The sequence below is a fragment of the Hippocampus zosterae genome, chromosome 16, assembly GCF_025434085.1.
Source record: "Hippocampus zosterae strain Florida chromosome 16, ASM2543408v3, whole genome shotgun sequence".
In the NCBI taxonomy this organism is placed as follows: domain Eukaryota; kingdom Metazoa; phylum Chordata; class Actinopteri; order Syngnathiformes; family Syngnathidae; genus Hippocampus; species Hippocampus zosterae.
Window position 1 is genome coordinate 12,542,929 of NC_067466.1, and position 22,453 is coordinate 12,565,381.

General features: G+C 44.2%; 2 protein-coding genes across 5 annotated transcripts in view; one reads left to right on the forward strand and one right to left on the reverse strand.

Annotated features, from left to right (window-relative positions):
• Window positions 1-22,453, reverse strand: part of hspa4a (heat shock protein 4a) — a 73,293-nt gene that overhangs the window by 45,042 nt on the left and 5,798 nt on the right. The gene's annotated exons all lie outside the window — the stretch shown is intronic.
• Window positions 129-21,654, forward strand: shroom1 (shroom family member 1). 4 transcript variants are annotated; one of them, XM_052046801.1, is made up of 9 exons: window positions 129-364; window positions 12,324-15,154; window positions 15,233-15,416; window positions 15,540-15,592; window positions 15,775-16,398; window positions 16,582-17,109; window positions 17,605-17,683; window positions 18,111-18,383; window positions 20,855-21,654. In XM_052046801.1, exons 2-9 carry the CDS (start codon window positions 12,519-12,521, stop codon window positions 21,107-21,109), a joined length of 4,632 nt encoding a protein of 1,543 aa, XP_051902761.1. In that variant the 5' UTR covers window positions 129-364; window positions 12,324-12,518; the 3' UTR covers window positions 21,110-21,654. The 4 variants fall into 4 exon arrangements, with proteins under 4 accessions (XP_051902761.1, XP_051902760.1, XP_051902763.1 ...); XM_052046800.1 differs by having other exon boundaries at window positions 129-345; XM_052046803.1 differs by having other exon boundaries at window positions 129-345; window positions 15,546-15,592.

Consider the following 22,453-nt stretch of genomic DNA (forward strand, 5'->3'; position numbering starts at 1 on the left):
CTTCTGTTCCAAAACTCGCTAGCAGACAGGAGAAAGTCCTCGTTTGACGGTACAGCCCAGTTTGACGAATAGGAGCGAAAACCTGCCTCTTGCTAACTCCGATTGGCCAGCGCCGCGATCCATTACTCTTCATTCGCTTGCACCCCTCCTCCAGGGAGGTAGGTAACTCGTCAAGGAAAAGAGAAAGCTTATTATTACCTACCATTTGGCAGAGAACCACGCTATCTACATTAAAATTTGTTTTTTGGTAGTTTTCTTTCTTATCCCCCCCCCTCAAGAAACACAGGCGAAGAAGGACGAGGGAATACGAGGAGAAGACGGCGAAAAGCGAACGCGGAGCAGCAGGTACGTGAAGGGGCCGCAGGTGCGTTTGCTGTGCGCAGTTTCGGTAATCAACCTGTTAACCTGTTGCCTTTGTCCTGTCTCGCCGGGGCTGACGGTGAAACATGAGCATTCTCACCTAAATGTATCACTGGAGTTGGGGTGTCTCCATTGCTGTGTGGTTTTATCAGTTACTTTTGGGAGGTCACCAAATAATCGTTTGAGTAAGGTAGCGTTGAGATGACGAAACGAAGTGCGCTAAATGGTCCCTGAATGCAACACTTTTACCTTGTAGTACAATCCAAATGTCAAACGTACAATGATTGTACAGCTGACATTTGGGTTTAATGTGCTTGCTAAAACACCGTAACGTAAGGTATTGCTAATTAACAATTAAAAGAAATGCAGGTTTATGATCATTTTGTCGGGCTCTATAAGAACGGTTTTTTGTTAAATGTTTGTCATGGATGTTGCTAAATTGATTTGGATGTTACTTTTGTATTGTACAGTTCAGTAATAAACTGACTGTTTAGTGTGGTAGTTTCATTTGTCATTGTTTTGTACCTTTGATACAAGACGGTTGAAGCTTAAACTACGATGAAAAGAAAACACAACCTTTTAGATTTTAATACATTTTGTTTTATAGAAAAGGCCATTTGCAATGGCATCCAAAACAGCTTTGCCTCTCCATGAAAGAATGTGAGAATGATTCTGCTCATATATGCTGTTTCTTTGGAGGAATTATAGTCCCGAGTCGCTATTTGGAAAATAAAAGTTGCCAAAAAAGTTGGCAAACCTGACTCTGTTTTTGTAAACCTGTTCCTCTCTGTTTTCAGACGTGTTGTTGTGTAACACACCAGTAATGTGCTTTGATTTTTGTGAAGAAAGGCAATTTGGAAAAAGTTACAGTGTAGACTCTAACTGAGTTCTGCCACAGAAGGGGACAGAAAGTCTAAATGACTTATGCACCCACACTCCATAAACCAGCGGTTCTTAACCTGGGTTCGATGGAACCCTAGGGGTTCGTTGAATCAGTCTCAGGGGTTTGATGGAGCCTCTGCCATGGAGGTTGAGACACACCCGACTCAACATGTCAATTAGTTATGACACGTCCGCTTGGCCATCACTGGCTGGTTCATTTTGACCACAATTAAAAAAATATATACAGTACTTTGTACTTATTCTAATTGTGTTTACTTTTTTTCTGTTTTAAATGTGTTTTTTATGTCTTGAATTTGTAAAAAAAAAAAAAAAAAGTTGACTAATGAAGGGTTCGGTGAATGTGCATAGGAACTGGTTGGGTTTGGTACCTCTAACAAGGTTAAGAACCACTGCCATAAACAAATGCAGTGCAGCTCAGGTTCTGGCTTAGAGGACCTGAAATGGCCGCCGAGATGAAAATCGTTCCCCATTCCTGCATAATTGGTACTTTGTTTTACATAGGTGTTGATGATTTGACCTTTAGACATAATTACCTCGCCATTTCTGACAGTGAATAATAGATCTTGTTTATTGCCAGTATTGTGTCGTCCCTTAAACTCATCTACCTGTTTCAAATGGATCAGTGGACTTGAATTATGCACCGGGAGGCTTTTCAACCTAATGACGGTAGACTATGTTTTATTAAAAACTGGAACAAAAGGCACAACGGGCCATGAATGCCTCGGGAAAGCAGACACTGGTGTTTTGTCCTGTGCCTGAAACATAAGCGCTCATGCGGCGCCTTGTCCGTAACGATCGGAGCGGGGACAAGCACACTGGGCCTCACTGTTCAGCCATCGCCGTGGGGTGCTAACTCGCAACGTTGACCTGAGCTGACCTGAACTCCGCATCGTTCTCCTCAGGTGTATGGAACTGGTGTGTCCGCAAATTGGTTTTAAAGACAATTTTTGGGGGAAGAAATGCTGTAGTATTCTTTATTTCCATTTCACCACTGCCAAGTGTTGTTGTGTGCAGAGTTACTCTCTGTGATTTAAAAAAAAGATAAGTGCATTTTGTAGCCAACTCAAGGTTAGCCAGCTAGCTAATTTAATATTGCGACCACTGAAGCACAAGGGTTGACACTTCTTTTTTTTTTTATTGAGCAAACGGCAACAAAATAAACATTTGATAAGCACAACTGACACCCAGGCACTCATTTTGCAGACTGGTTCACCTGAGCTAACGACAGCCAACAACACTTGACTGAAGCGCTGCTCCCAACTTTTAAAGACACGCATTTAAAGTTATCGATAGATTAATCAATTCTAATTAAAAAAAAGAAGAAAAATGCAGCCCTAAAACGACATCATAAGCAACTAGAGAATACATTCAAATAGGTTGAATTCCAGCTCTTTCAGGAATTTTCCCCAAATGAGCCCCACTCTGAAACAAATAAACAAATGCCGACACATTTACCTTTACGATAGATTGATGGGGTGCCGTGTGTGTGCGTGAGTGCCTGTGTGTATACAGGTAGAAATATGAAGAAAGGAAGCTGGAAACAAAACGATGGCGTCGCAAATAGAAGGGCGGGAACTATGAGACACAAAAGCCATCAGTCACGTACTTAAATTTGCCTTGGGCGTTTGACATATGAGCTGTGTCTGTTTCTCTTTGTCATCCTGGAAGGAGGAATAAAAAAGTAAGCGCATGCTGTTGTTGCTGTTCTGCAACAAAATGATGATAGGATGGTTCCATGGAGCCATATGAAGACAAAAATACACAAAATAGTCCACGTCCTTCATCTCAACTCTTTGAGCGCGTCTGTTTTGACTCTTCGTGTTTACATTCTTATTCTGAACTTTTAACACGCAGCTTCCCTTTGATGAGGAACTAACTGGTTTTGGCTCCAAGGGTTGCTTTCAAGTTCAAGCTGGTTGGCATCCTAATTTGTAGTCGTAATGATTTTTTTAAATCCCAGATAAACCGTTAAAGCCCAGTGATAAGTGATAATGCACGGTGCTTGTTGCATGTCGACTCCAGCCAATTAAGTTATTATCAGTGACCACTTCAGTGATGTCACTCTTAAATGCAAATGCAGGTGCAACTTGGAGATAAAGCCGCTGTCACCATTTTAAATCGTCAGCTTTACCGTTTAGTAAAATAAACCTGCGTCACTCTGGTAAATAAACCCTCAAGGAACTACCTAATATGGAGGAGATGACTCATTGGCCAGTTAATATTCACCTTAAAGAGAGGAAAATGTGGTGTAGTGTTTGTAGTGTCGCGAGACCTCATTTCCTCCAACAAACAAAGGCTTTATACCTTTTGATTGGGTGACAATTTGAAAGAACGCAAGAAAAATTATTATTAAAAAAAATAAAATAATCCTTCCATGAGCAGCAGAATTTTATTTCTTCATTAAGCCAAGAGAGCGAAGGCCGGCCAATGTGGCGGTGTCATGATCGGAGAGTATTGCCAGGCCTCGGAAAAGGCTGTCAATTGCGTTCAGGTACACTCGTGGGTGACGTTGTTGTGGGTAGTTTCCCGTACGAAAATGCAGTTGTGTAACCTCGATTGACTATCAGGAAGTGTGTGTAAGTTCAGAGCACAGCATGCTGGTAAACATTTTTCTTCGAGGATTAATAAGTGACTAGCTGGTTCGCCGCCCTCCGGGCGGCTCATCAGCTAGTTCCTGCGGAAGGCTGGTAAGGTGGGCCTTCGGCCCACAAAAGTGTTGTTGCTTGGTTCAACTTTTTGTTCATCTTCATTGCTTATCGCGAAAATAAAGAGATGTTTAGCTCTACTAAATAACTAACAATTATATTGCAATGCTTGTGGGTAGACAACATTTTTTCGCTAAGATGCCCGCGCGATCGTAGTGAGCCACTGCCTGAGCGGCGCAGTGGCGGCGCGCAGTGGCGGCGCGCAGCGGCGCGGTGAAGTAGGTACGTTTTGAAAAGGGACAGACGGAAGGACAGACCGCGTGCGGGACGACGCGCAATATATATATAGATAGGAGACTTATTCACTCTGTTGTCATAACCTTCATGAAAACTGCATCCAAAAGCTCTTAGTATTCGGTCATTCCAAACCGATCCGGGCATTTTTTTTTCTTCTAATGAGTCCCGTTTTTCAGGAATTACAATTCATTATCTGTTGTGGTAAATCCTGCTTAATTCTCATGAGAATAGGCTCTGCGATTATGTCTAAAGTGCTGCGTCATTATGGTTTGCTAATTAGCAGGCTCATTAATATGTCTCTTTTGGACACTGTATATTTAATTTCTATTTCATTAGGTGCAAAATATATTTAGCCACCTCACATAACACCATGAAAACTACCTCATGTGTATTGTGATGCACCAGTCATACTGAAAAAATAAATAAATCCAGAAGGAGGGTATTCAATACCGCACTGTTCAGTCGACATTTGTCTTTCTGTAAAATGTCAGGGACAAGCACGCATTTAGAAATGACACTCAGGTTTGTCAAAATTGATGTATGTTAACATTATCCTCACTTAAATATTAACAGCATTTTGATTTTACATCTCATCAAAGCCAGGGTGTGGTTTCGTACTCTTCTTGCTGGGTCATGTGCCTTTAGGCCGGTCTGGCCCGCTGGCGTGAGACAGCATGATAATTGCATGGGTGCATCTTTGGCTGCAGGGTAAAATGTACATTTTTACTAATGACGACACTCTCGTATGTTGTTACTGTCACTATCATAAAATGTCATGAAAAAATTCACATTTACCTTGATTATCTGTAAAAAATAAAATAAAATAAAAAATGCATAAATTGCTTTATATTTTGAAGCCCATAAAATACAAACGCATCATTTGCCGTGTGAGCTCAACTGCTATTTAAAAAAAAACAAAATGAGGAGGTTGTCTCCATGCTCGAATTTCAAGCTACATAAGCATTTCAAGAGCGCAAATGTGTCATCGGCACGCTCTGCTGCTCTGCAGGCTCGTCTTCATCATCCCTTGTGCCCTTGTGACCAATAGTTAGTGTCTCTTTCTTTTGTCTCTCCCGGCCCCCCCGTGCCACTACAGATAGATATGATGTCACAAAATGGCAGCCATCGGTTATCACTCAAAGATCCAACATCCCAATCCTCAAGAGTGTGTGCGCGCGCGTGCATGATGTGGTTATCCGACAGCACCACACCTCCACTTTTGCTCATAGCTGTAGGACTGTCATTGCGATACGTCGGTGTCATATGTCAGGGACTAAATGTGTGTGTTTGCATTTCCATTTTTCCATTTCGAAAGTTGATGGATTTGTTCCAGTTTCCTCATAGGAATGAACATTAATCCGGGTTCTAACAATTGCTTTCATAATAGCCTTTGTTAACTATGTACAGTAGCAATGTTATGTTTTAGGTCGTTGGAGTCGTGTTGTGCTGAGCTGCCACAATAGAGATACGCGTTTCACCGTCGCAGGAACCTCCATACCCATTTTTGGAGGGTTATTATTAAAACTTACATCTTTGCGACATTAACCAAAACCCACTTGTGGAGTGGAGACCATTAGTTGCTCAAAACTCACATTTTGATCGACAGGATCACCCTTTGTGCTGTAAAACGCATCAAAAAGCTTGTTAAGAGTATCGAATACATCCAGTCCACCGATTGATGTTTCTGGCTCTTTTATTGTCGCCGTTTCACTCGAGATCAGACGGCAGAGCCCCTCTTCAGCCTTTGTGCGCTCGTATGAGAGATAATGAGAGAGAGGCAATTGTGTGTTTGTGCGTGCACCAGGTGTGCCAAAAAAGCCTCTCGGGTTGCGCGGAGAAGATGAAAAAGAACGTGTAGGTGATGGATGGATTTTGTTATATAATATAACTAATAAAGGAGGCCGGTAAATGTCACGCTGGTGTAACAACCACATAGTGTAGGTTATGAAGTAAAATGTCAAATCGTCTTCCCGTCCTCTGTTTTTCGGCGTCTCAGCTGGTGCCAAAGTCCATAGCGTTGCACATTTTTCCTGCTAAAGTTTAATCTGCGTCATTTGTTTTCCATGATATTTTTTTTGTAAACCCTTTTCGGGACAGCAGTTACTACAGTAGACAGCTTCTCATGTTATTAGGTTACAGGGTGCATGGAATGGTTAAACACTAGACAAGATTTCAACATTGGGCTGCCGATTGGCCGGCAACCCATCCAGAGTGTACCCCGCCTCTTGGCCACTGGCGTCGCCTCCTGCGACCCTAATGAGCCTCGAGAAAATGGTCTGATTGAACGTCCCCACACATGTTCACGGTCCTTGTGGCACCAACGAGAAGTGAGTCACCATCTTCTAATCGGGCGCACTCAACCTGCTCCGCGCACGAGGCAATTGTGATATCGCTGCAGTTACATAATTCGCATTTGCATGCACGCAGTCTTCATTTTTCTTTTATTTGCGTGGTACCATCTCCCTTCAGTTGGTCATAATGATGCTCCTGTGCAGTCAGTGGCTTACGTAAGCAAGCTCTCCTGAACACGTGTCGGACAAACCGAGTATCAAGCAGTGACGCATGTGCCCTCATCTGTGGTTTATTGTATGCAAACGAGGAGGAGCAACACCTCAAGTAGTTTCTGGTCGGTGTGGAATATACACGAGTCAGGTGAGTGGCCTGCGGGCATCTGGCATTGTGCATATCCAGTACAAATCTTTTGGTATTTTTCTGTTTTTAATATTTGTTCCCATTGGCTTTGTTGCTTTCTCTCAGCGGGGTGTCACAAACAAAAAATATATGTATTTGGTTGCACAGTTGTAGTTTTAATGGTGTGACAGGCTGTTTCCCCTCATTAAAAATTTGCCAAAGATAATGCGTCAAAGATAATCTTCCAATTTTATCTGCAAAAGTCACTGGTCCAGTTACATCGTATTTATAGTATGCAATAGTATTCAATAGGATGCATACTTGCATATAGATGTCCGGACAAAAATTCTGTTTGCACCACAAAAAGTATCATTGTTTTTTTTTTGGTGGGGGGGCATTATTTCATTGAGCTATGCGATCCAATCGCAGGCGTATCAGACAGAGGACAGTATTGGAACAACCCGTGCACTGTGCTGGCCACATCTCTATGGTGAAGTCACACATTGTGATGACTGTCAAAGCAGCAACTTGGCTGCTGGGGGTGTGGGGGGGGGGGGGGGGGGTCATCTACCGCATTATTGTGTCTGCCGTCAGCTGTTTGCGACGTAGTTCATTCTGTAACAGGTCAGGGATGGTCTGTACGGCCTTATGCGAGGTGGTTAGCAAAACATTTGTTAAGTGGTGCCGTGTTGCTGGAACTGTAGCTTGATATATATATATATAATATATATATATATATATATTCATTCATTCATCTTCCGAGTCGCTTGATCCTCACTAGGGTCGCGAGCGTGCTGGAGCCTATCCCAGCTGTCTTCGGGCAGTAGGCGGGGGACACCCTGAATCGGTTGCCAGCCAATCGCAGGGCACACAGAAACGAACAACCATTCGCACTCACACTCACACCTAGGGACAATTTAGAGTGTTCAATCAGCCTGCCACGCATGTTTTTGGAATGTGGGAGGAAACCGGAGCACCCGGAGAAAACCCACGCAGGCCCGGGGAGAACATGCAAACTCCACACAGGGAGGCCGGAGCTGGAATCGAACCCGGTACCTCTGCACTGTGAAGCCGACGTGCTAACCACTGGACTGGGTGATTGTGGCTCTCCTTTCCCATATGCAAGGACATTAGAGTAAGTGGTGCTGGAAAGAAACAAAGAGAGAGCTTTAAAAAAAAAAAGTGATATAGCAGCGGTGCAGTCCATCAACTGCGAAGCAGGAGCATGAGGCTGCTGACAGTTTTGTCCTCAGGGATCGGGGCAGAGTGAGACGTTGGGGAATGCAAGAACAATGGTGCTTGTTTTCTTCCGTTCGCAGTAACATTTTTCTGTAATGATGGAACGATGGAGACTTTTCCCACCTTTGAGTAGGAAGTGGGTCACTCGCTGTTGTTTTCTTAGTCGTGCAGCGTTTATCCCCAGTCTCCCGCTGGGTCATCTGGTCTTCTTTTTTTGGACTGTTGGACTGTTGTTTTAACCCCCTCAGTCTGTCTGTGCTTTCACACGTTGCTGGCTTTTTTTTTGTTCTCGGGCAGACCTTGTTTATTTGTCTTGTGCGTTATTTAGTTCCGAATCATTTCCTGTGCAAATGTCCTATTTTAACCATGCCAAACAGGTAAGTCTTGACGTTGGGTGTGTCCTCAGTCACTTTTCATCACATCAAATGCTCGTGGCGTTTGCCAGAGGGATGGGTGTTGGGAGGAGGGCACGCTTTCCTGTCGGTTGATTGAAATTATGCTGGTTTGGTCAACACAAAGACAATCTTCCTCAGCAATAGCGAATTTCCTTTTTGCTTTTTTTTTTTTCCAGGAAACACATCAACATGCCAATTTTGTCCAATTGAAGACTTTTAATAAAGCAACGCTGCATCGCCTGCAGCGGTCCTCTATCTGTATTTCTTTCTCATGTGGAGGGATGCCTACTGTATCCAGTTAAATTCAGCATGACGAGATCATATTGAAAAGAAAAAAAAAAAGTCCGGTGGGGTCCGTAATGCAAAAGTAATTGCTCAGAAGTCATTTGGAGTTTATCATGGGCACAGGTCAGCGTTCTGTCAAATACTTGCAGGCGTCATGTAGACTCTGGTTAATAGTTGACCAGACAGGCTTCCAGAATGCTCGAACGTGTGATATCTGAAGTCTCAGAAACATCATGCATTCCCTGTAAAAGTTTGTCATTTTTTTGCGCTGGATGGAGGGGAGGAATGTCGAGCTTATTGTAGTGTGACAGCAGATTTTAAGACATAACCTCCACTTATGCAATGTATTCATCAATCCTAACCTCACTAAGAAATTGTGTTCTTCTCGACACATTCCCTGACCGAGCGGGATTTTTGCGGAGCACGTGTTCTCGATGCATTCTTGCGCCGCTTAAGGCTAATACTTCTCCCTCTTCCACGATGCTCAGTTGCCGGGCAGGCAGAACGCAACCACGAGGTTGGTCAATGTTCGGTGTTGATCCCAAATCGTAGATCACATGTGGGGAACTGTCAAAGTGGGGCATTGTGAGTGCAAATGTTGGGATTGAGGAAATCATGTACTGTTGTGTTTTTTTATTTATGTATTGTTGTATTTGAAATGTATTTCTCTCCTGTAATTTAAGTTTCATGTTTATTATTTTCAGCCACATCGGGCAGTATTATTGGAGGGGGGTTTTAATTCACCCTCACCCCCATCCCCAAAAGACAAACTGCTACTACTTTGTGAAATGGTTTTCTCTTGTGTTACGGCATGACACAAGGGGTCGCCTTCTGTCGGAGAGATGCAGAGTGGAGGGTGGGGGATCCCGGCAAATGTTGGGAAATGTAATTTACACTGAGATTAAACATAAAGGGGAAAAGGTCAAGGCTGTCAGGTGCACAATTCTGAAACAAAGAGCGCGTCAAAGGGGCGACGGGAGGGGGCGGGGTGTGTCTCCGTAGGGTGCCATTCAAGTTCGGAGCACCGCTGTCTGGGTTTTATGGTCATCAAGCAAGATCTTTGTCAAGGAAAACATATTCATGGAGATTTGCCAGTGTCACACATTATGATTTGAACTCCAACACAGCAAAATATTGACCAGGCTAGTGCTTATCACTCGAAAAACTCAATTCAAGTCAATATTTCTCTATATTGAATGTCCCTTGACTCGGTAAACGTTGGGAAACATATGGAATGTTTGTCCATCATCTTTGTTTGAGTTCAACTCAAGGTTGGAAGAACCGTTACGCAGTCCATGGAAAGGTAAAGAGGGTCTTAAGCAAAAGGTGCTTTCACACCTACATTGTACACACTTGTTGGATTCCAAACGTGGTCAGTTTCCTTCGTGAGAAAGTGTTGTTGTCAGCGTTGCGATTGAGGAGCACGCCACGCGGCTCGCTACATTTGGCCTCATCCTGCTTTCTCCGCCTCCAGTATGTTGTCCGTCTACATTTTCAGCCATTGAGCGTGGGTTTAAAATGACATTGTGAAAGTAGGCCAAGTATGACTTTGACTATGGCAATGTTAACACTAATTAAAAAAAAAAAGGGAGGCCAATGACAATAGCACAGCAGCCGAATGTTGTCATGACTCTCTTAATGATAGGGCGTGTAAAAAAAAAAAAAAAAAAAACACAAGAACAACCTAATATAATTAGTCTTTTGAGATTTTTGGTGGGGGGTGGTGCAGGCCTCCTGAGGTCACCCGTCCACTCAACCCCCCTCCGTTCCTTCTTTCTCCTCCTCCCTCCTGCCTTGGCCAGTCTCCATGTGCCGGGCTCAGGACCTTGGGAATGAATGGCGCCCGGGCTGTGCTCCGTCTTTGAAGCCAGCCAGGAATGCGAGGCCTCTTTTTTTTCTTCTTTCTCTCTCTCTGTGTTGTTCATTGCTAACGTGAAATATTCCCTCTGCTGCTCTCATTGTGCATCACGGAGCCGGACGTCATCAGCTGGCCAATCGTTAGCTCCCACTCGGCAGCCACGGGTCGCGGAGGGAGGGAGTGGTTGCTTGGAGGGAGAAGGCACTCTCTGGAAGTCTTCCCTCTTAATATCGCGCTCGCCTGGTTACTTGACGCTGCCGTCTCCTGGAAGAAGCTTGCTGTGAAAAAAGAATGGACATTTTTTGTTTCTCTCTTTTGGACGCCACATGGGCGTTCTGGGGTTGAGGAGGCTGAAGAAGAAAAGTTTGCGTGAGTTGTGTATTGTTTTACGCCAGCAAGGTTCTTTTGAAGTAGAGCCTTCCTTTCTTATGCAGTTCCGTGGTCCTTGTTCTGCACTCTTGTGTCCTGTTTTGTCTCGGTTGTGTGTAGGGGTATTTGTCTGGGCCAGTCGCCCTGTTTCTGCCTCACCCCCACTTCACTCCCCTTCTCTGTACATTGTGTCACCGCCTGTCCCCTCCATCACTTCCACTTGATCGCTCCCCTGTTTTGGAGCCCCTCTCTCTCTCTCTGTCTCTCTTTCTTTTTCTCTCTCTCTGTCTTTCTCTCTCTCTCTATCTGTGTGCGTCTGCACTTGTTGATCAGAAAGTCCCCCCATAAACATATGAAATGCTCTTCAATAATGTAGTTTGAACACATTTTTTGTAATTTGGCCTTTTGTTGTGTATACAAAACAACCACCAAGGATCATTCTTGAGTTTTCGTTTCTTTTTCAATTGTGTGTTTTAGTTTCCAGGCAGTCTTGACCAAAGTTCGTGGCCCAGAGGCACTTTTCATACATTAAGATTAATTTCAAGCTTCAAAGGTTTGTCCTGGCTTGAATTTTCAAAAGAAATTGGCTTTTTAGAAGTTATATTATATAATATTAATGAGCCAATCTAGTTAAAGGTTCATCCACTAATTAGTGGGTGGGCATGTCATTTTTCAATTTATTAATGTTATTATTTTTCAAAATACCCAGTGACACATCAACATAAGCCCTTACAGATAACTGATGTGCATATTTCTTCATGTTAGCATCATTGCTGAAGTCCAACATCAAAAGTGCATTGTTCAAGACTGATGTTCAGCCTGACAATCGCACCGCAGGTGTTACAGTATGACTCCGGCACGTACCTGGTCCTTAACTTTCAGGGGTATGTTCCTTGACCACCGCTTTTAGGGTTTCATCCAAGTAAAATACATGTTTACCTGACCTACTTTGTGTGATTTTGTGTTGTCCTTGCTCGATTCCAAGGGAAAATACAGGTGACTAGTATTACAGGGCAACAATGCCTTTTAATGAGGTATTAAGTGTCACATGAACGCTCTTCTCGTGCACTGTAGTTCCATGGAATTCCTCGAATATTTTCACGTGTGTGCTGCAATGTGCTCAGCTGACCTCAAGGCCTAATTAGAGGCTCGGTCGATGCACGGTATAAGGGAGATTCCCTTCAATAGGTGATAAACTGTTCTGTTCTGACTTACAAAACAAATATCACATAAGACGATGAGTATTAGGCTTCACACATAATGCACTTGTTTTCTGTACAACATGTGTACCAAATCGATTTCAGGCTAACAGCTGATCTGTGTTTTTATTTTCTTATGCAGGTGCTTATGAGCAGACAAAGGATTTGAATAATCCGGGAGGAGATGGGAAAATGACCTAATTTGCGACTTGTGCTCCGCACAACCTGCTGCAAATGTGTCTGTGGCATTTTCCCCAGTCACAAGGCATATGCAGGCATCAATGCACTTCCAAGTAAAGCTCCCATTGTTCATCCTCGACATCTGCACCTTTATTCCATGGATACCTACAACTTCCACTTTGAGAGAATGAGCAGCGTGGACTTGCATTCTCTGAGCATGCCCGTCAGCCGGCTCTCCCCAGCCAAGTCCAACAGCAGCATTGTCGAACAACTTACCCACCACCAGCACGGCAAAGGAGACTCTGCTTACAGCTCCTTCTCTGGGGGGTCCACTGCACCAGACTACCCGCCTTCACTTCACTTCCCAGAGGACCTGCAGCCCAGCTCTTTCGGTCACTATGCTGACCTTAAGTATTTAAAGTCCATTTGTCATCCCAGCCAGGTCTTGCACTCTAACGCAAAAACCATGGACCAGGTGTATCGTTCTATGGAGGTGATCTCACAGAACTATCGCAATAGTACCCATATCCAGAACGGCAATGGCAATTTCTATACCAATGACAAAGCAATATCAAATGTGTCTCTTAGGGCTCCATCCCAAATTGTTTACCCTCCCAGTGGTGCTCCTCTAGTCCAAGCACGACGAGGTAGTTTAACAGCTACAAAAAATTTCGAAAATAGCACCGGTCAACACAGTACTGACGCTCAACAGCCCAGACCCCATAATCATCACCATCCATACAGAGGGAACGTCCCCCAAATGGGGATAGCTAAGATAGAATCAAGTAGCTCTGTCAATAGTCCTGAAACATTGTATTCGGATCAGAGGGCAGTGCCAGCAGGGGAGATCCTGCAGCTGCCAAGCTACCGCTCTCAAGTACCTTCTTATGAACAAAACAGGGCATCCATGAACCCACCCCATCTTTTCATCACAGACAACAAAGCTCTTTCTAAGCAACAGAAGTCATCAAACTTCCTGAGACAGTCACCTCCCAAAGGCACAAGCCAATCTGAGCACTCAAAGCCCATACAGCAATCAAGCGGGGGTGGATGCAGTGGAAAAGATCATGGTAATCCCAGTGGTGTCAGTGGTGAGTTTGAAAATGCACGCAAAAGAGCGCATTCCGCTTATGATTGGATTGGTTCTGAGCCAGCCCGTGTTTCTAGTCCTTGGAATGCGGGTCAGACGGGCTTTATCAACAGCAGCATCCAGCATAAGGGTCAGTTCTACTTTGTCACAGGAGTATGTAAGCACTCGGAAGCCAGAATGAGAAGTCACTCTGCATGTGTGAGTGGGTCCGAAGCTGCCAGTGAATGCTCCACTGTGTTGGAAAGACCTCGGCCAAAAGACAGAGAAAGATGTCACAGCACAATGGAAAATTTATTTATACCCATAAAAGAGGTCCTGGATGAAAGGAGCACCCAAAGCAAGGACCTCATACCAAGGGGTTTGGATCAGGAGAATCACCAACCCGCACCCTTTTCAAAACAGTCCTCTCAGAGCTGGGATTCCTTTGAAGAAAGTGACACAGAGAGTCGAGAGATTGGGCGCCACACCACCAATAATCCTATATTTTACTGTGGACCTGAGAATAACTCCCCACATTCAACTTTACAAGCAAAGCAAGTCCCCTCACTGACCAGCAGTGAACCAAGAATCCAGCCTAAGCGTGAGGAGCAAGCAAAGAGGGAGAAAAGACAACCGCTGACAGATGTAGCAAGTGATAGGATAAACAAAGAAACCACCCCGCTTCTCTACCATCTCACTGAAGCTAACAGGACAACAATGCAATCAAGAAAGGACATTGACTTCAGTGTGAAAGATACAGAAGCCGCTCATCACATTACGTGTGTCAAAGAGCCGTCTATAAAGAACGGGAGACCTCCACAACAGGACGTGACCAAGAATGACACGGGGGGAGTCGACTCTGTTGCCTGTAACACCTTGGATGAATCCTATAAAAAGTACTACAAAGAGAGACTTAAGGACGCCCAATCTAAAGTCCTGAAGGAGACGTCATTTAAAAGAAGGGATCTGCAACTGGCATCAATGCATCACGCAAGGCCAAAACCTGAGCTGAGATCTCCAGGGAGTCACTCTTTCTCCTCATCACAAGATTCTGAGACTTCCACAGACACCCTCACCCCATCGGTGACCTCAGAGGAGACGGAAAAGGGGAGCGTAGTGGAAAAGATGAGGCAGAGTCCTCATCAAATGAACACAGCGTCAGAATTAGAAAATAGGAGGTCTGCAAATGTGGCCCAGCCCCAGGTAGCGTCACGAATCGGCGGGCGAAAACGGTTGACTCCAGAGCAGAAAAAGATGTGCTACTCGGAACCGGAGAAGCTCAACCAGCTTGGTGGTGGCCCCTGGCACTCGGCTTGTCGGTCCTTTGGTAATGAAAGTGACGGGCTGTTTGCAGTGGACAGTGAATGGCAGGATCACGTGCAACCAGGAGAGCAGGGACTGGTGGCGGCACGTCGGAAGTTGTTTGAGACGCGGGGCCGTGCCCTTTCTGCCTCAAGCGCTTCAAGGACAAACCTGAAGCACCTGCAACACAAGGCACTTGTGGCATACATGGAGCGCAAGACAGGCCAGAAAGTGGTGGAACCCCAACCACCGGGTCCTCAGCTACCAATACCCCCCAGACAGAGGCACTCTCTGGGAGAGAAACCGTTTGAATGGGGTGCCAGGCCTTTGTCAGCAAGTGCTGAGAGCTATCACCTCAAAAAGAAACTCAACAGACCGCAGTCTGCAGGACGCATCCTTGATTCCTCCACCAGTTCCATCAGGTATGATTAGCGACAGAGTGGAAAGGAGTCAAATTCTGGTTTTCATTTGACATGATCATTTTGTATTATACATCACAGGTATGCCCAGTTCTTGGCACAATCCAGTTCAGACCAACCCTCAGTGCAGTCAAATCAACCCAAATGGAAGGAAAGACTATGTTCATCCCCTGGAAAGTATGCCTCCGTGGAGAGTCTCTTGGACCAACCAGAATCCCCTACAATTTTCAGGAACAGATCCACATCCACACCACATGCATTTCAGGTAGGTCAGATCATTTTAGGGTTTTTTTCATACCATAAAGAATTTAAACAGAATTACCCCATTCTACAGTATTATGGTACTAATTAACGAAATGCACTTTTATTTCCCCTCTCTGGTCCACAGGCTCAGGAGCATGAAACAGATCCAGAACCATTTAATTCCTCTGAAGCTTGCAGGTATGGACCAACACTCCAGTAAGATTTTGACATTTCTATTGTTTTGGGGTCAAGAGAGTATTATGTGCAGACTGTGGCAAATCTTTCAAATGAACAATTCTGAGATTAAAAAACAAAAATTATATATGATTATTTGAATGAGCAGCACAATCACACCCCATATTACTGTATATCTTTTCTAGTGTCCAGAAGAGTGTGAGCGCTGCAGTGAGCTCAACATCTGAGGCCCCTCACCAAATCCGTGTGATAGCCCAGAGGGGCAAGTCCATGGAAGAACTGGGGGCGTCCAAGTTAACCAAGATGTCGACTCTGAGTAAGAGTTTTGAACAGCTGGATCAAGCGTGCCAAGACGTGAGGAATGTTTCACTTTTCGCCGAGGTCAGGGAAGCTCAGGGGAAGGAGAGTGGGAGGAAGAAGTATGAGCCGAATCCAGTGGCCAAAGAAACAAACTTTTCTGACATGAAGGGACAGGCACAAATCGATACACAGAAAAAGTCCAACTTGATACAGAATCCCGACTCTGTGCCGGTTGATGGGGAGGATATTGAACTTAAGTCCACAACAGGAAGAAGATCCTTGAGTCCATCTCACTCCCCGACTTCTTGCTCATTCTCGAGGGGCAAAAGGCAATCTTCTGGATCTCGCAGTCCTCCCACAGATAAGTTCCTGTCTGGCAAACCTCCCATTGAGGCACACTCTTTTCCACATTCCGCTGGAGGTCAGGAGACCAGTGAGAGGGAGGCGAGGTCTATCTTGTCTTCCACCACGCAGATAAAACCATCTTGTGAAAACAGACCGAGCTGCAGGTGAGATTTGACAATCTTGTTCTTCAGAAACTACTTCCCAAACCCATGGGAAACATACTTACCATGTAGTCTAGTAATTGGGATACTGCAACTGTTTTGCACATGTGGATCATTGGGAACATGTTTTTTTTTGGGGGGGGGGGGCATCCATATGGTAACCTTCATCCAATCTCATCCTTCCAGGGCTGCCCGCAGTTCATCCGGACCGTCAGCGGTTGAACCTGGCCAAGAGGTCTTATTGCCTGCCCACGAAGTGTCCCTGAGCTGTGGTGTGACCACAGATCCGTCATTATGGAGTTTCCCTCCAGAGCAGGAGCAGCCCAAACAGGACGTGCAGAGTCCGGACTCTGTTTTGGACGAGCCTGCCATTTTGCGCCCTTTTCAGATGAGCGAAACGGTTCTTGATCAGCAGGTAGCAGAGGAGAACAATTCCAAACCGGAACACAAGGAGTCCGGAGAGAATCAGGACATGGCAGAGAGGCATCCACCAGAGGGAGAAACCATAAATTTGGCGAATCCCTCCAAGAAACCACCGTGGGAGGAGCTAGTGGAAGCCGTGGTGAAGGCGGAACCCTCGCTGGCCCCCGCGCTCTATCCATTAGCCGATCGTAAGACGGCGCTGATGTTGATGGAGCAGCTGCTGTCTGAGGACACCCTTCTGATGGAGGAGCACTACAAGAAGAAACAGGAGCAGAAGGGAGCTGCACAAACGTCAGTGCCCTGGAACAGTATAGTACACTGTACATGTAGGGCTAACTTCATCTTTGAAGAGAAGTTTACAATCATTAACTTCTTCAGTTTTCTTTATACCACTTTGATACATACTGTACAGTACTCGGTTCCGCAGCCCTATTTTGGTCAGTGAGTGTACACCGTGTATGTAAGTCTGTTAACGGAGAGAATAATTACATTCAAAAGGCCATCTAATGAGAGTTTCCAGTACTGTCTAGTGTTTCTCTATGAAACACAATAGTTGCTTGGTTATGACCAAAGAAGGTGCAGTGTTTCCTTGTGTTGCATCACATGCTCCGATACACCTGCATATCTGCTTACAGCAGTGCTTACACTCATGTTTCTGCAAACGCAAGCACACACAAAAAGACAAAGTGAGCAAGAGGGAGAAGAATACTGTATAGGCATCATCAAACATTTGTTGATAAGAGCGAGGAATGCGGACGCCAGTCTGACCTCGTGCTTCTTTTGCAGTTCCGAGACCGAGGCACCTCACTCAACTGACGGCCACGCAGGTGCAAGTGGAGAGTTTTGCGGCACTGGTGACAAGAAGGTAAAGTTAAAACAGTGACACAAGACCACCACGTAGCTAAGACGACAATTCACTCGCAATTGGGGTTTGAATGAATGGTTATATTTTTAGATTTTTTTTTCCAAGGTATGAACTCACCTGTATTTCATACAGTATTTTGCATAGACCTGGTGTATTTTATATATCCAAATATTTCCTTTATCGTCTTTTTACTTTTTTTTTTTTGCTGGCTTTTGACACTTTTTTGTCTGTACCTTGCCATGAACAATTGTGTCCATCAGAAAAACACAATGGATTTTCCCACGAATAATGGATGATAGGTCTCCCAAAAAACTGACACTTGATGAATTTGCAAATGCCCAAAATCATTTTTTAAAACAACTCTGTTTTCTAAACGACTATCAAAACACTTATTCACCATTCTCCACTCCCATGCTTCAACCCGCAGAGCATGCTGGTGTGCTATATTGAGGAGCGTCTGTGCACGCTGGAGGAAACGCGAAGCGTCCTCCAAGCGGAGATCCAGGAAAACATGGCCCACGGCAAGGCCCTGGAGGCTCTGGTCCGCGAGCGCTGTCTGCCCCTGGAGCTGGAGAGATACAACTTGTTCATCGGGGACCTGGAGAGGGTGGTCAACCTGCTCCTGTGCCTCTCCGCCCGGCTGGCCAGGGTCCAGAATGCTCTAAGCATGGTGGACCAGGACACGGATGCTGAGGAGAAGGTGAGGATGTTTACCTAATGTGTGTAGCATGAGTATATTATCATGATTACGATTATAACCATGCTACACCCTTATGGACGTTCCTGTTGCATAATAGCGCATGCAAGATCGAAACAAAATATGAAGAGACGACCATGCTTTCTCAAATTACTTGGTTATTTTAATACCTGGTACCAGTAAAAGTGTATCCAGTGACTAACTTGTGCTAAAGAAAACCCAAAAAAACCCAACTGGTTTTGGTAGTACAATACCATCGCTATTTATGTAGGAGATTGTGAAGTGATTTTGGTTATTATCAAGAAGACCTTTGGACAATGTCTCGATCAGCTCTTAAATGTCATTTTATGAGCTGTTTTTGTTGTCATAAAGATATTGGTCCAAATGTACCTGTAGTTGTACTCGGCACCTAAAATGAACAGAAAACAGAAGAAACAAGGATGATTTATTATTTTCCAGGGCTTTTCCTTCAGGAAAATACTAATCCAAAATAAAATCAATATGAAATATTTATGTAGATTCTTTTTATGTCTTTTGATAGTGTCATCAATTTCAAAATAATAAAAGTTTTCCCCCCAAAACATGAATATTTTAGGAGAGATTTTCCAATCAGAAACCAAATCATAACACCTTCCTCCATTGTTTTGGTCAAATCTAAAAAATTAATATAGAACAATCATCTCAATGTGAAAATATTTGCATAATCACGTTGTAAAAGTAAATGGTACAACCGTAGACAGCTGTCTTTTGATGAGCCTAGTGCTGGACTATTCACATGACTTTTGCTTACTGTGAACAAACCCGAGGCCTCACACTTGACACCTTCCTCATGAGCAAAATGCTCTGCACGTGCGTCCTTCTCCAACTGCAACCTTTTGTACTGCAGTATCGGGGGCGTGACTGCAAATCATGAAAAATTTTGATCAATATGTTTTGAGTATTTATGAGTTAAATGTTTTTCTGGATTTTTTTTTCTTTTTCAATTCCTCCAGAGTTGTGTTTGTTTTGAGAATTTCATGACAGGCCAGATCTAATTCCCCCCACACCACTGACGCAAACGGTTAGAATGAAAGTTGCAGTGTTCAGCTGACTGAAGCGTCAGCATTAAAGTGAGAGTTTGCGTCTCTGCTCCCATGCCCTGAGCCATGACGCTCTCGCTTTCTGTCATGTTGACTTTGGAACAGCAAACATGCCTGCGAGGTGAAGGGCAGTATTCCTCTCTCACCATGTGGACGGAATGCAAAAAAAAAAAAAGCCAAGTTCATGAGTCTTCGCCTTATCATCTGTAGTTAAGCCTAATGATTTATGCGTCACGATCATTCCTGCAAATAGGCTCGATGTTTATTATAATGACATCAAGTTCCATCTGAGTTCATCCCTCTCTGGTCCAGGCTTCAGTTCCACACGAGTGAACACACTAAACATGTCTGAGAGTCTTCTGTACATGCTGACTCCCCGCAGGCTCGTTCTTCCTCGCCGTTATGAGCGCGCCGGCTGTTTACACTCCCTCACCGAAACTCCTACAGCTCATCAGTTTCGATAACATTTGCACCAACCCTGCCCTCTGTTGAAACAAGGCAACACTGCACCTCCCTTCAAAGCACTTAACCCTATCCCTGATTACACAGTGAACTGCTTCGCATGATAATGGTTTTTTTACTTGTGTGCACAGGATACTCAGGTACAGTCAAACTAAATAATCCTGGTCTTGCACCTTCACAGAAACTCATTTTGAGCATACAGAAGTGAATACAATATGCCAAAAGTGAAGTGGTTCACTTGGTCTTATGTCTAGAAATATTTTTACTGTAGGAAGTATTGTGAAGCAAATATTTTGGGTTTTTTTCCAGCATCAGACCATGTTTTAAGTAAGTAAGATTTTAAAATGTATAACTTTCATACAAGTGTAAACACAGTGTAAGATTTTTTAAAAACTTTTGTTAAGTATTCATGAGCTTCATGTGAAGCTGAATTGTTTATTTTTGAATGGCATAACTAATGAATACAGTATGCCACATGGGTTCATGGTTGCGTACATGCTCAGATGCGTTGTGTTGATACTTTATTATCTCCATTTTGAGTGCTTTGCTTCCATTTTTTGGGCATCGATATGCAGTTGCATAACCCTTTCAGGTTAAAGCGGGGAACCAAAGTCAAATAAAGTAAAGATGAGATATCCTTTTTTGTCCCGCAATGGGGAAATTACAATCAGACTTCAGAAAGAAAAACGCTGGGTAGGGAGAGGGGGAAAAAAACACGCTCGAACTATCCTCTTCTGAGGATAATTTAAATCTAGGATAAAAAAAAGACCCTAGCACATAAATAAGCATATGACAGTTACAACAAGTCACAAGACATAACATGTAATAAGGGGGAGGATGAATGGGAAGGGGGGGTAGGGGGGTGACCACTTGCCCATTCTACATTACATGTAGCATTAGATTGCTAACATTGTGTGTGTTTGTGTGTGTTAGCAATCTCTGGATAGCCGTCACCGTCTGCTGTGCAAGCAGCGGGAGGACGCCAAAGACCTGAAGGACAACCTGGACCGACGGGAAAGCCTGGTGTCCACCTTCCTGTCCCGCCAGCTGAGCCCCGAGCAAGTGTGTGACTATCGGCGCTTCGTGCAGACCAAGGCCTCACTGCTCATCCGCCGCAAGGACCTGGAGGAGAAGACGAGGCTCAGCGAGGAGCAGCTGGAGGCCCTCGCCAAAAGCCTCCGTCTCTGAGGGTGGACATTTTGTTTCGGTAGCACGCACTGGTCTCAACCGGTTCGGACGATATGCTTATCTCCCCATCTTGCAGACTCTTTCCATCCCCGCTGTGCCTTGATTTCCGCGTCACTCTCGCTTGAATTCAGCTGCATTTCCCCTCATCGTCCACAGGGGGAGCCCACTAGACTCTCACACAGTGAGCCTGCAAAAAAAATGCTGCAGCTGAGTTGTAACAGACGCCTTTTACAAGGAACCCAACGAAGGTGGGCTATTGCCATAAAAGTGATATGACATCCCGCAATCTACATTTTCTGTTAACAGTCAACCTTCATCCCGGAGCGGCGCCACTGCGCCGCCCCCCCTGAATTGCTCATCCAATGACAAACTACAGATACTTTCATGGTCTCGAACACAACAACAATCAACATAACACCACTGCAGGTTGACTTCAATCTGAGGTGGGTAGAGCAGCTACAAATTATACTCAAATAAGAGTACTGTTACACATGACTATATTACTTAAGAGAAAAGTAAATTGAGTAAAAATGAGCATTCAGGGGGGGAAACAATTACGCAAGTACTGAGTAACTATTTAGTACGTTCTGCTTATTTTTTTTAAAGGTGAAGTCAAGTCAAAAGTGTTCTTTACAATGATGCATTCTATGCGCCCTCACTACTCGGAACACACTATTCAGATTAATGTTGAATTTGTGGAATATGAATTAAGCAGAAAAATACACATGTTTCTATGACATCAGAGTCCCTCACGGCTCAGCTTGTGAATGTCACATGACCAAAAACCCAGATAACAGGTCAACCTTGATGGTCTTTACCTGAGCCGATGTGACAGTACCCAAGGTGGAAATCTCTCGGACAAATCAAAATATTCACTGATAGCTCTGTTACTACCTGAATGTCGCCATGTCACCTTTAAATAGTCGAGAAAGTTAGGGAAAATCCCAATTTTTACTAGGTGTGTTCAAGCCGGGCTGCTCTCGAAGCTTTAAGCAGCGTAGGAGAAAATCACGTGTGGTTCAAGGCACAAAAAAAAAACCCCAAAAGAAAAGGTGAATGACAACTAAAAAAAAGCACTTTGTAACAATACAGGAATTAATATTTCTTCACTTGTAAATCAAACAGCCTTATTCCGTCCAGCCATCCAGCTACAACACGTTGCTCTTCCCATCTTTGTCATGAACAATATCACTGTCATATTGTTTAGATTTGAGTTTTCAAGGTACGTTAGGATTATGTTCAACTTCTGGGATTTCATCTCCCTTGTCCATTGGTTTGATACTTGAACGATATACATCTTGACAAACCTTAAGTTACTCATAAAATTCCATCATTATTTTTAAA